We start from the raw sequence: 14583 nt of genomic DNA on the forward strand, positions 1-14583 counted from the left end.
ACAAAAAAAAAAAAAAAAAACGCACAGTAACAACTCGGTTCAAAAGAAGTTCGAGTCCGATGTCGGAAAAGGTAACAAAAGAAACAAAATGACAATGATACATAAATTAACTAAGAACTACTAGCAGTTACTAACATGCCAGCTCGTGACCTCAATTAAACTTAATGAAAGATAATGTCTTCATTATATGAATATCAAGCACAATCCCTCCCTTTAGGGGTTTAGTATTATACCATCATAAAATATACGAGAAGAACAAAATCCGTATCATGCCAACAACTGGGTTTTAGAATAAATGTGTTTGTTTTCGATGCAAAGACCCTATAAGTAGATCAATAGTAAAACCAAAATATGCAATCTTTAATGACCTGACAACAGTATCGTACCGATATCCCTTCTTAATAAGGGTGTTTAAAGGTTTTGTTAGCTTTTTAGGTGAATGCCGAAATGTTTGTGCTTTGTACCGGTAATTAATATTACCATAAAAAATTGGGTGCGAAATACCTGAACGTATATTTAGATGTCTACATGTTAAATTATATTTATGAATGGTGTCCTTGTACCGATGATACAATTTAGTAGATGTTTTGACTAGTTTGTGTAATAATTTTTCAGTAATACATAAATTTCTCTCGCTAAAATCGAATACGTTAGCGAATCGTACAAGTTGAGATATATAAACACCATAAGATAATGTCACCATCTAAAAATGGATAATTAACGAGAGGAAATGAAAAATCCTCTCTTTTATCTTATGTTTTGGTATTAAGCTTCCCGTTTATGATATATATATATCAAGATCGAGAAAAGGGCAGTGTTCAATGTTAGTATGAGCTTTAGTTCAACAGGATAAATTTCTTTAGTATACATACTGAAGTCGTCATTATTGAGAGCCAATATATTATCCAAATATATTAAAGTATTGTTGATTTTTTGTATCAGATGTTATTTATATAGTTCTACCACTCGAGTTATTATTGAAAGACGTATCATTGACCTGGTAGATCTAATGAACTTTCAGTGATACTAACCTACTCATGTTTTGAAGGCTAAGCCTTAAAATTCCAAACAGTTTGAGAATAGTATTTCTAATTATCCGGATACTTTCATTTTTAAGTTTGATTTATGTCCGTAATGTTTTCCTTTTATTGAAGCCTGTATCTCTTTTTTTTTTTGTTCAACTTCGTAATTTCGATCAGAGTAAATATTTGTGACTTCATGTATGCCGTTACCACGGTTTCGTAGCCTTTAGAAAATCTTACTGACGGGCAAATAATAAAAAAAACAACAGTTATCTTTTCATTTTAGAAAACCTTTACATATATAGTCTCAAAAGAGATCTTTGAGTATAACTACTGCTACCGATACTACTAAGTAATTATGCCCCAATGTACTATGGGCACATTTTTATTTTTATTTTATATTGATACATAACTAAATTGAATAGACTAATTTTTTTTAATTGAATGGTAGATTAGAGTTTAACAACATTTTCATATTGATGGCTTTGCGTGCGGACAACTTTAATCGGTGTTGAAAACCGGGGTGCCTTTTTTGCCATGGCGTTGTCAGTTTCTCTTGAATTATGGGTTTTAATGTCCCCTTGGTATTTGCAGCCTCTTAAAAAATATATTTCTATCCAGACTTCAAAGTGAGTCATTAACATTTATTAACACCTTATTATATTTACCTTGCACATGGTCACTGCATCTAATGTTTATAATCTTAATCCGTTTTAAGTATAATAATCAATATTTTAGTCTAGGGAAGCTTCGTCTATCTATTATCTATAATTATATGTTGAAATTTGGCTTTGCGGTGACATTCCAACTCTTATGCTGGTACTTTTTGTCTATAGTCATTGCAATGCTTTGTGTAGATCTAAGAGAATGTTCAATTTGGTCTCTGTCTTTTTAAAATTTTTTTTTTTTTTAAATTCATATGATTTTCTAGGTGACTAACTATATAGCAAAGAAAACTTAAAAAAAAAGTTTCATGGTTTAATATCATTATCTATGAAAATATTCTTTTAAATTATGGTCTTTTGTATCGGATATTAAAATGTCATTTTCTGTTTAGGAATATGGGATAGCATAAATAACTAATACTCCTATTTTCTATGCGTTTTGAGAGACTCTCCCACACAATGTAATTCATGTCTTTGTTTATCCGTTCATGGAAATATCTAGTGTCAATATTATACTTCCATGGACCGGCGCACTCTCTTGTTTATCCGATAAATCGAATGAAATGACCCTCTGATTTTAATTATTTTTGTATGAATGCTGAGAAAATAAATCTCTTGGGAGTTTTTCTAAATTGAATTTCATTATAAATTATTGAGGAAATGTTTCATTATTGTTCAGGAAAGTTAACCTTGAGATTGCCTCTCAGAACCTTGAAAAGTAATATATGATATAAACATCAATTACACTGATAAGACATGTATACGGTAGCACGAACCGTCTTATCTTACAAATCATAATGTAATACAAGTACATGTATACTGAGAGCACGGTCTTCTGAACAAGTGAGTTCAAACTTTGATATAGTAATGAAAATTGTTAAATGTTTGGAATGTGAAATATTTGAAGTTAATGAATTCGTAATAAATACGAGGATTAAAACTTTGTACGTCAGACGCGCGTTTCGTCAACATTAGTCTCATCATTGATGCTCGATTTAAAAATTTAAATACGCAAAATGAAGTTCAAAGTTAAAGTGCATTGAGGACCCACGGGTTCGGTCAAATGCGACTAAGTTAATATATTCCTGGGGAACTAAATCCTTAGTATATCGAAAAATTTATAATCTTAATAGCAGTCACTATTTAGTTATGATAATCATATCAATGATAATCCATGTCAACAGAGAAGTGCTTGAGACTTGGCTGTACTGCACTAAATGTACAATTACATACAATTACAATCGACATACATTTGATCATTGATATTTGCTAAATATTTAGTGGCTAATATTTCATAAAGATCACAACAAACATGAACAAGTTTTAGAGATAGTCAAACCCTGAGGGAAGTCAAACTATGTTTTTTTTTAAATACTCTTTATCTTGAATATAGCATGTTTACTTTTCTCAACCCCGCTGACAAAACACTACCAAAGAGTACGATTAGTTTAAGTGACTGTCTGACCTTCAACAACAGTATATAGCATTGGCTTTAAAGTCAAAAGATAACCAATATGCGGAAAATGTAAAAGAGGAATTAAAAGACCAAATGTATGTCAACTAATAAAGATAACAGATCAATATAGTGATCATTTGTTTACTTATGAAGATAAGCGTTTTATAGTGTGAACATTTACATATTTCACTGCTTATAATGCGTATCCGCATAAATCTACTTAAAGAAAAATCGGATATGGAATATTGGGAGACTTAACTATTTAAAAAGAGCTTTTCATCAGGAAATCTCAGCTTTTCCTTTGCAAGCTTAAAATTAAAAACAACGAATATATTGAGCAAAACATTGCATTACATAATGTAACTTAATATTAATTAGGGTTATACATATTGGTGTTTATTTGCTGGACCACTGGCGCATTTCGAAATGCATTTAGCAATATGGGCCATCATCAAACAAACAGGTACAATATCCTTAAAATCAACGCATATTTTAAAAGTTATAAATATTTCAGCCTCCTCAATTATGAAATGATTTCTGCGTTATATTTGTTTTCAAATCGACACATATTTTAACTTCGTATTATTCTGTACTTTATATTACACTGTCATGAAAATAGCTTTGATTTATTTATTAAAAGCAGGGAAGGCTTGGTTTTGTCTTTTCGGCGAAGTTTCAAAAGCGATGTGTGCTGTTTCTGGCGTCGGCGTCAACAATGTAATGTTTTGTGATTATGTCAGTTGTATGGCTATTTTTTAACCATTCAGGGCCGTAACTAGCCTCTTGTAATAGTGAGGCGAAATATATTCGCGGAGCGGAGCGAGGGGTCGTGTGTGTGTGTGTGTATGTAGGGGGGGGGGGGGGGGGGGGCGCTGAAGTCCCGCAGAAGCTCTGAGAAAAATAACACAAAATCGTGCATTCTGACTTTGGTGATTTTTTTATGACTAGATTTAAATATAGTAACAGTGCAGTATTATACTTTAAGTACTAGTACTGCTTAAGTCGACACTATGGACCATCTTGACCCTGTTTTACGGTATTAATGATTATTTTATTGTTGAAGACCCTCCAGCAACTTTAACCATTGATCATTTGTATTTTTTTTATGCATTGACTTTGTGTGCAATTAGGTTTCGTGCACATTAACTCAATATTGAATTTCCTTTATTGATCTTTATGTTCTGTTAAAGGGTCTGAACATGACTTAATGCAAGTTAAACCCTTAAATGGAAAAGGTCATATGGCAATAAATTATTCGTTTTTTTCAATTATTTGATACCGGGAAATTGGTGACCTTATTTTAATTTAAACCATGTCAGCTATCTAGTTTTCTCTACAAAATAAGACAGATTTGTATTCTTTTATATCAAGTTCAATTCTCCATGTACATTGTAGAAACGACCATTTTTTTTCTGTGTCTTGTAGCATCAACTATTCTTAAAATATTCTCTCGCACAATATCTTGACATCGGTGGGCATGCAACATTGCAAAACCACACTTTTACAAATGAAAATCAACACTCATACTATAGTCATAAAGTGGGACCATAAATGAACAAAAGACAAACCCGGGACACAGAAGTACAAACAATAGGCCATCAACTCTGAAAACTAAAAGTAAAAATAGAAACATGGATCACTAAAAACATGCAGGGGCGACACCAGAGAGTGAAGAGAACTTGCTTCTTGCTAGACACTTTCCGTTATTAAAACAATTTGATTTTGTTTTTAATTTCTAACATGAGGCAAAATGCCTCAATGAGGCATTTGACTCAATGTAGTTACGGCTCTGCCATTAGTGGTACATGTACGCCATTGATATACATAACTGTATTTCCTCTATGATAGTGATTAGGTATACATGATATAAATAAAACAGAAGATTAAAATTTTACCGGTTTTTGAAATATTTGACGATTTGTGATACGAGGGAATAGGACACAAAGATATAGGGTTCATTACACAGATCTTGTCGTGCAATATGCCTCTATAACCATACAATCCGACCAATCTTGTTGTATGGATCTGAAATTTGGGGTTATATACCACATAAGAAACAAATACATTTGGATAACTTTATATCAAAAGAAACTGATTATCTTGTACTAGAGAAAATTCATACTAAGCTTTGTAAATTTTCACTTGGAGTTAATATAAAAACATCAAATATGGCATGTAGAGGAGAACTAGGTTCACTCCCTACACTGTATTATGTAATAATGAATATGGTTAAATATTGGATCCATCTTATGAAAGATATTGAACCTTCAAATATTATTCTAAGGGAAGCCATAAATCTATCTCATTCTATGGACAAACATAACCAGGAATCTTGGATAGGAAGCATTAAACATATATTTAAATTTCTAGACTTAGAATTAAGAACTTACAGAAAATTTAAAAATATTTTTATGTTTGAACCATATTTAAAAATGAATTCAAAAAAAAGACAGGCAAATAATCACAAGATTTAGAACTAGCTGTCATGATCTTGAAATCGAAAGAGGGAGGTATATTGGAATTAAAGCTGAAGACAGAAAGTGTAAGTTATGTAAGAACGCAGTTGAAGACGAACTACATTTTCTTTTAAAATGTCCTGTTCTAAAAGATACTCGATCTCAACATCTATCTAATTTAAATTCAAAATTCAAACATTTTTCAAGATTATCTGATGAAATGAAATTTGTTAGGATTCTTTCATCTGAAGATTTGTTTGTTACTTCAAACTTATCTAATTTATTGCACTCCCTTTTTGAAGAACGAAAGAAAATTATAGAAAATATTGTTGTTTGAAAAAAAAAAATAGAAGAAAAATATATTTAGATATATATAGGAAATAAAATTGATCAGGAGTTGTCTCCCATAGACCTAAAACTATAAAGATTTATGTAATTTCTCCAGGTCACAGTGGCACCCATAACAACTATGTTTTGTCAATAACTTGGTTTATATCAGGTTAATTAGTGTAAATGTGTATTCAAGTGTTTTTTTTTTTGTTTAAATGTACTTCAATCATTCTAATCATTTTCTGTGCTTTATTTTATCTATCTATCTATGCTAAATATATGGTTTAGAGGCGGAAATCATCTATTTGAACAATTAGCTGAAAAAAGAGCAAGCGAGCAATGGACGTTTGGAACAAAACATATGGCTAACTGGAAATCATTGCAATTAAAATATATATAGTTTAGAGAGTTAGGATCTAAACAATGTTTTATATCTTAAATTTTATAACGATATAAGTATTGGTGTACTGCTCAGATATTGCCAGAAACATCACACAAACATAAAGTTTACGGGGTGGGATGTCTACTATTTGACCTTGAGATGAAAGTTAAAATCTAAGGGGTCATCTTAAACGGTATATGACATATCTTCTTTATGTAATGTACCCTAGCCTATGTCACAGGACAGAAAAGTCATGTAAAGGACACACGCATTGTGGTCTGACCACCGAAATTACCCATTTAGTCTCAACTACGGTGATCGTCATCGACAAGATTCATTGAGGGGAACGTTATAAAAGTTTTATTAGTACATATTTATTGTGGATTTTCAAAGTTTTGATTATGCAATGAGCAATAAGGAAAAATGGAGATGTTTTATTTTCAATCACAGTCGATTTGTAGTGAATTGTAATGACAATGTTAATATGCACTATATAAGAAGATACCACAGGGTGTCTTTGTCATAACCTATACGTCTGAAGTCTTTTTTTGTCAATATATTTTAATTTCAGAGATGATAGCTGTCATTTTGTTATCGTTAGAAGGTTTTTGTTACAAAGGTTTCAATACATAAATTATAGATACATTCACATTAGTAAGTACGATTGTGATGATTACACAATTGTATCGATATCATTCAAATAATAACAAATAAAGAACTTTACAAATAACTTAGACTTATCTATTTCTACTTTCAGAAATTTCTTGATATTCTGCATGCAAAATTTTAAAGCTTACGTAAAATTATGTATAAAAATGTAACAGAAATAACCATATCCGTGGACAACAAAGATACTGATAAACAGCATGATGTGGAGCAAGAACATCTGACCGGAAACGGTGATTTTAAAAGCAATTTTTCACTTGACAAAATTCAAGATAGAGATATTGATGGAGGCTGGGCATGGAAGGTTTTGGCGGGTACATAATTGTTTTACAGAAATATTTGTTAATTTATTAGATTTTATTACAAAATTGTGTTCGAATAAAATGATATAAGATCTTATTACAAAATTGTGTTCGAATAAATGATATAAAATTAAAGTAGCAAAAAGTTTGAATTAAAAAGTACAATAATGAGAATTTATAGATCCGATGTCTATCATACAAATAAACAATGCACGTAGGTCATCTGAGGCTGTGAGAGTAAGTAGAGTTTTTGTACTTTACTGGCCCTTGTGTTGATTATACAGTTGTTCCCATTTAGTTATAAATCAAATGTAAGGAATTGCACTAGATTAGCCAATATATTATTAGATAGCAATAATTTTATCTTTTAATTAAATATTTATATTGATAACCATGTATACTACGATTTTAGAGGATACATCACGTGTTTTTTCTGTAAAAAATATTCATTAGGGAATAATGTACACAAACACCCGAAGCAAGGTTGTCGGTTCTCTGAACTTTCCGAAGTCCTTCGTGTATTGCCGAGTTTATTAGCTTCGGTCCTTTCCTTGAAGTTGAATGTACAGCTGCGACCAAAGTTTTGAAAGCTGAAATGAGAAAACATGTGAGAAAACAAAAGTCACAAGGTTCGAAACATAGCAGTTCACCTTGTCTGAGTTTTTATATTAATACATTAACTGAAAAGTGTGACAAAATGTTTATTTAATTAAAACTAATATCAAACCACTAGAGCTACGCTGCAAAGAATCTGCAAATAGTACCCTAATTTAAAACGTTTTTTTTCATTTCAGGAGCTACACTAACTTTTTGTGTGTTTGGAGCTACCATGAAAGGGTTTGGTGTATTCTTTAATGGATTTATAGAAAGGTTTAATGCTAGTTCAGTAGTTACGTCAATGATAAGTGGTGTGTTACATACAACATATAGCATATGCAGTAAGTCTTAGATCTGTACACAAATACTTGTCTGAGGCACAAAGGTCATTGCAGGACATTTTGTTTTTAAAAGCTAAATGAGCAAACCATAAATTAATTTATCCGTGGTAAAACAAGTGTTATAACAACGGATTCATGCTAAATATTATATCTGTAACATATTTCCAAAAAGAAAAAGTGCCTTTTTTCAGAACAGATCCTTTTCTGATGATTTTTTTTCACATTTTGACCTATAATTTCTGTTTGCTTGGATCACACACCACGTTGTCAACATATTGGAATTATATGCGACTGTCATACAAGTGAGAGGTTGAGTTAGCTATACAACCAGGCTTAATCCACCATTTTCTAAAAGAAAATGCCTGTTCTAAGCTAGGATTATGAGTATTTTTATACATTTGTTTGACGTGTTTGAGCTTTTGATTTTGTCATTTGCCTAGGGACTTTTCGTTTAACATTTCTTCAGAGTTCGGTATTTTTGTTATTTACTTTTTAAGATCTAACATGTGTGTGTTTGTCTTCCCGAATTGGTAGTGTCAACAGTAAAAAGTTGTATATTTTCAGTCGTTCTTTATCTTAAATACCAGCGTGAGAGGATTTAGCGGGAGTTGAGACTGAATTGACAAGAGAAAAACTTTTTTAGTACACATATTTTTTATTTTAAACTAAAGAAAAAAAAATGAAATGTACAGAGAAATCGTTGAATTGCATCTAATTATACTTGCAGCACTGCCTGTTTTGACAATAGGTCTACGGTATCTGACAACAAGACAGTGTGTAATAATAGCAAGTATTTTGTGCAGTGGAGCTTTTATTGGTGGAAGTTTTGCTAGTAGCATAGATATTATTGTTATAACAAACGGATTAATGGCTGGTGAGACGCTTCGTTTGAATTAAAAAGCATTTGTGGTTTATGGAGAAGGACTATTTAAAAATTAATACTGATGTCTGCATGTTTCAGACAATGAAAGCAAATAACTAGCACATTTTGCATTTCTATTTGCAAATGTCCAACGCAATTCACTTTGAAATCGTTGAAAACCTACAAATTTCATTGATATTTATGCTTATCCTCTTAGCCAATTAAAATATCTTGGATATTTAAAATATTAACATCATTAATTTGTCGTGACAATATCTGTATTCTACATAACGAATGCTAGTTGCAATGAATTGCAGAAAATGAAGATAAACTTCAAGAGTATGTCAGAAAAGGATATTATTGTCTCAGTTCTGTAGAGTTTTCGTAAATCCATAATGCAACTTTAATAAAAATAACGGTACCAATTTTGTTGCACCAGATGCGCATTTCGACAATACATGTCTCTTCAGTGATGCTCGTGGCCAAAATATTTGAAATCCAAAGCTTATATAAAAGATGAAGAGCTATAATTCAAAAGGTCCAAAAAGTATAGCCAAATCTATGAAAGGAATCAGAGCTTTGCATGAGGGAGATACATTCCTTAATTTATAATAATTTCCATCATTTTGTAACAGCAAATTTTAATAACACAAAAAATCCGTATTTTCATGCCAGTACCGAAGTACTGGCTACTGGGCTGGTGATACCCTCGGGGACTAATAGTCCACCAGCAGAGGCATCGACCCAGTGGTAGTAATAAAATTAACGGTACCAATTTTGTTGCACCAGATGCGCATTTCGACAATACATGTCTCTTCAGTGATGTTCGTGGCCAAAATATTTGAAATCCAAAGCTTGTATAAAAGATGAAGAGCTATAATCCAAAAGGTCCAAAAAGTATAGCCAAATCCGTGAAAGGAATCAGAGCTTTGCATGAGGGAGATACATTCCTTAATTTATAATAATTTCCATCATTTTGTAACAGCAAATTTTAATAACACAAAAAAATCCGTATTTTCATGCCAGTACCGAAGTACTGGCTACTGGGCTGGTGATACCCTCGGAGACTAATAGTCCACTAGCAGAGGCATCGAACCAGTGGTAGTAATAAAATTAACGATACCAATTTTGTTGCACCAGATGCGCATATCGACAATACATGTCTCTTCAGTGATGTTCGTGGCCAAAATATTTGAAATCCAAAGCTTATATAAAAGATGAAGAGCTATAATCCAAAAGGTCCAAAAAGTATAGCCAAATCCGTGAAAGGAATCAGAGCTTTGCATGAGGGAGATACATTCCTTAATTTATAATAATTTCCATCATTTTGTAACAGCAAATTTTAATAACACAAAAATTCCGTATTTTCATGCCAGTACCGAAGTACTGGCTACTGGGCTGGTGATACCCTCGGGGACTAATAGTCCACCAGCAGAGGCATCGACCCAGTGGTAGTAATAAAATTAACGGTACCAATTTTGTTGCAGCAGATGCGCATTTCGACAATACATGTCTCTTCAGTGATGTTCGTGGCCAAAATATTTGAAATCCAAAGCTTGTATAAAAGATGAAGAGCTATAATCCAAAAGGTCCAAAAAGTATAGCCAAATCCGTGAAAGGAATCAGAGCTTTGCATGATGGAGATACATTCCTCAATTTATAATAATTTCCATCATTTTGTAACAGCAAATTTTAATAACACAAAAAAATCCGTATTTTCATGCCAGTACCGAAGTACTGGCTACTTGGCTGGTGATACCCTCGGAGACTAATAGTCCACCAGCAGAGGCATCGACCCAGTGGTAGTAATAAAATTAACGGTACCAATTTTGTTGCAGCAGATGCGCATTTCGACAATACATGTCTCTTCAGTGATGCTCGTGGCCAAAATATTTGAAATCCAAAGCTTAATATATGAATCCTGGATAATTCTTGTATTATTTGTGAAAAAATATTGTCACTGGATGTATATTGCTGTAAGAAAAAGAGCACGTCTTTCAAGATTCCATTAATCTGCTTTTTGATTATGATGACATTGTCTTCTTTTTTTTTAGGTTTAGCATTTACCTTTTGCCACGGTCCTCTCATGTATCTTACTGGAGTTTATTTCATGAAACGACGGAATTTAGCACAAGCTGTAGCAGTATCTGGATTTACCTTTGGAGGTTTAATTTTCCCGCCAATTTATAGTTACCTAATTAAACATTATGGACTTCAAGGTGGAATGCTGATTACTGGAGGGATGCAGCTGAATCTGATAGCTTTTTCTATGTTACTTAGACCTAAGACTATGAAAGGAAAATTGAATTTGAAAAATGAAAAAGATGATAGGGATACTACGCAACCGGAAGCAAGTACTTTACTAAAAAATAACAATATAATAGATATTTTCAAAGAACAATCATATGCAGGCAGAAAAAGAAGTATAAGCCTAAGTATTCCTAAAGCAAGAATTGAGCAAAAACATTTATTTGAGAATGCTTATTCAGAGCAACATTTAGCCACAGATGCAAACAAAGGTTCCTTAACAAAGATCATAGACACATTATCCAATTCAAATATATCACGTGTTTTGAGTGAATGTACTTTCAGCATATCTTTACTTGACTTTCATGACAAACCTGTTTCAAATGACTCCAATCAAAGTATCGAAAAAGATTGCAGTTGTAAAAATAAATTGGTTGATTTTAGTCTGTTTAAGAAACCTTTCATGTGGATATACGCTCTAGTTTATTGTTTTGGAAGAGTGCCAGCAGCTTATCTCAGCATCTTTATAGCACCATTGGCAAGAGAAATGGACACTGATAATTCTGGAGTCGCTATACTAGTTGCACTTGTAAATGCATGCGACTTTATTGGAATGGTAATGTGTGGAATTATAACTGACAGGAAAATAATAAAAAATCATGTAACTGTTATAGTAACACTTAGCTTAACCAGCGTTTGTCTGATGTTCACACCGCTTTGTAAAGAATTCTGGCATTTTGTACTACTCAGTATTGTAAGCGGAATTGGTGCAGGAGGGATATTCGCTCTGACTCCACCAGTATTGGTAGATTTCCTAGGACTTGAAAACTTCCGATCTGCTATGGGTATTCTAGTATTATTACAAGGAGTCAGTTTAGGAATGTCAGCTCCTTTCATGGGTGAGTCTTTATAAGTCTATATGTTAAAAACTACATAAGAAGTGCACTTTATATTTCAGTAGGTTTGCTTTTTGTTATTGGGAATGCTTTTTTCTCCGCAGTTTTGCTATCATTACTTTTGTGAATGTAAAATGAATAGAATTTTAAATGATTATAAACATAATATTATCTTCTCAAAACTATTTTTAAAATTCTATCTAATAGACTTTTTCATTGACAAAAAAGAGGGTTTTTTTAAAACAAAATTTATGCAAAATTGGACAATTTTACAAGACATGTGGCTTAAAAATAGCACGATGACCCATACTTTTATTATATATTTAAAAAAAAGCATAATAAAATATTCATTTTGGCAAAGAATAGGAAAATTCTATCTGAGAAAATATATACCGATGATCTACCTTAAAAAACAACATAAAAACTATTAACATGAAACCTATTCAGAGACTTACAAATATGTTAACAGGGAAAGTATTTGTTGTGTATGTTATTAATGAAAAATACTAAAGCTGTCAACTACAATTTATATTGACATTCAGTGCTGTTCGTATAATTTTTGACTTAATTTAAACAATAGAACTGTTTCATAATACTGCATCAATATTTCATTTAATAGAAAATTATAAGATAGGAGTAACTTTTATTACTCCAAATTGGCAATATTGGCGTGTACAGCATTGAAAAACAATGTTACTGTGACCATGCAGTCAAGAAATATGTTCAGAAACGCTTCATGAATGCAAAGACACATTTTGTTTTATAATTGCCTTTAATCTGTGCTAAACCATATGCATTGGTCATAGGATGACATAGATTCCGGATTTAGAAAGTAAATTTTTTTATGATCTTTCCTTTTAGTTAAATGTAATGAAATGTTCTCAATAAAACATCGAAACCATTCCTTCACTAATGCAAGACTATTTATCATGCAGTTGCCTATTGTTAGAATGTACATGTGTGATTTTGATATAGTTTAGATGGTTAATTCGGAATATCGTATCTTTTATATTTCAGGATTTTTGAGAGATGTAACAGGAACCTACGTCACATCATTTTTCTTCATGGCAGGTTGTGACTTTTTAGCTGCGACCATCTTTGTGATTGGCCTTTACATTATACGTAAAATCAATGAAGTTAGATAAACAAATATCTAGTTAAATAGAGTAATCTATCATGACACATAATTTTTGAGTATTTAATCAGATAAGTTGAAAACTTTCTCTCTCTGTCATCCACATCATATTAGATTTACACAAATATAATGTTGTCTTACATATTCTATGTTCGATACAAAATACAAAAGTTATAATTTCTATTTCTGATTGGTTTCAGTTATGTCTTTTACACGAGCATTTATTTAAATATACGAGTAGATAGAATATTCATATCACGACCTAAAACAGTTATGAAAGAAACCGCGACTTAAGTCCAGCATTGATTGCTTTTGTGTCTTTGATTGAAAGCGCAATATACTCGCTGCCTCTTCACATTCAAAATGTCATTTGTGTATCACCACATACAAACAGACAATAAGATTCACAAGATAACATATCATATAAAACAATCAACCATTTGCAATGTATGCACCAACCTAAAACAAAATTTGACAGACTTTTAAGACACAATATATATATATATATATATATATATATATATATATATATATATATATATATATATATATATATATAAATATCAGGTTTTGCAACTACAGTAACAACATTTCATTATCAAATAAATGTATATATTACCAACTATCTGGTAGAGAAAAAAACTTATTATAAATGGCATGTTTCCGAGGCGCTTTCAGAATTACCTTCATCAGGAACACTCAATGTCACATGTGAAAATTAAAAAAAAACTCAACGTATATCTTTATGTATCAGGCTTTGCTTATGAGAGTCTACACGAGAATATTTAAATGTCACGAAGCTCGTTTTCTATAATAGAAGGGCAGTTAAAACATATCATCATATGAACTTTCTTTCCGTTCATACCTTCCACTTTCTATTTTGTTTAGAACTACTCCACATCTCAAGCATGGAAACATCACTTCTTACGTTACGCAAGACATCGTTACTAGTAAGCGTTATCTGCGTTCCCATGACAAGGAGATTTAAGTATGGTTCAAAAGAAAATTTTTAGAATCAAGGTTACAGAGCAATTTAATTCTTTGCATACATTTACCTAATTTCTTTTTTCGGGTATTTACTTATGCCACAATGCGAAGTTGTCAGTGAAAAAACTATGTCGTCCCTTATCCTGTTCAATACATACTACTTTAAGGCAGGAACTTCTGGCTTTAATTTCAGATTTTCTAGTTCTAGTTCAATTTGACATTAATACCTTATTTGGTAA

The 14583-nt window shown here is 31.8% G+C and overlaps 1 protein-coding gene across 4 annotated transcripts in view; it reads left to right on the forward strand.

Moving 5' to 3' along the window:
- Positions 1-13540, forward strand: part of LOC143067443 (monocarboxylate transporter 12-B-like) — a 44088-nt gene extending 30548 nt beyond the window's left edge. Inside the window, exons 1-6 of one of the 4 annotated variants that reach the window (XM_076240718.1) lie at positions 2487-2530; positions 7069-7291; positions 8074-8217; positions 8945-9091; positions 11134-12225; positions 13240-13540. In XM_076240718.1, coding sequence (XP_076096833.1) covers positions 7117-7291; positions 8074-8217; positions 8945-9091; positions 11134-12225; positions 13240-13367 — 1686 coding nt within the window. In that variant the 5' untranslated portion in view covers positions 2487-2530; positions 7069-7116 and the 3' untranslated portion in view covers positions 13368-13540. Of the gene's footprint in view, positions 1-2486; positions 2531-3508; positions 3607-7068; positions 7292-8073; positions 8218-8944; positions 9092-11133; positions 12226-13239 lie in introns of those variants that run through there. The other 3 variants (XM_076240717.1, XM_076240720.1, XM_076240721.1) reach the window with 3 other exon arrangements.
- Positions 13541-14583: the final 1043 nt, after the last annotated feature.

This window comes from Mytilus galloprovincialis, chromosome 3 (genome assembly GCF_965363235.1).
Source record: "Mytilus galloprovincialis chromosome 3, xbMytGall1.hap1.1, whole genome shotgun sequence".
NCBI classification, from domain to species: domain Eukaryota; kingdom Metazoa; phylum Mollusca; class Bivalvia; order Mytilida; family Mytilidae; genus Mytilus; species Mytilus galloprovincialis.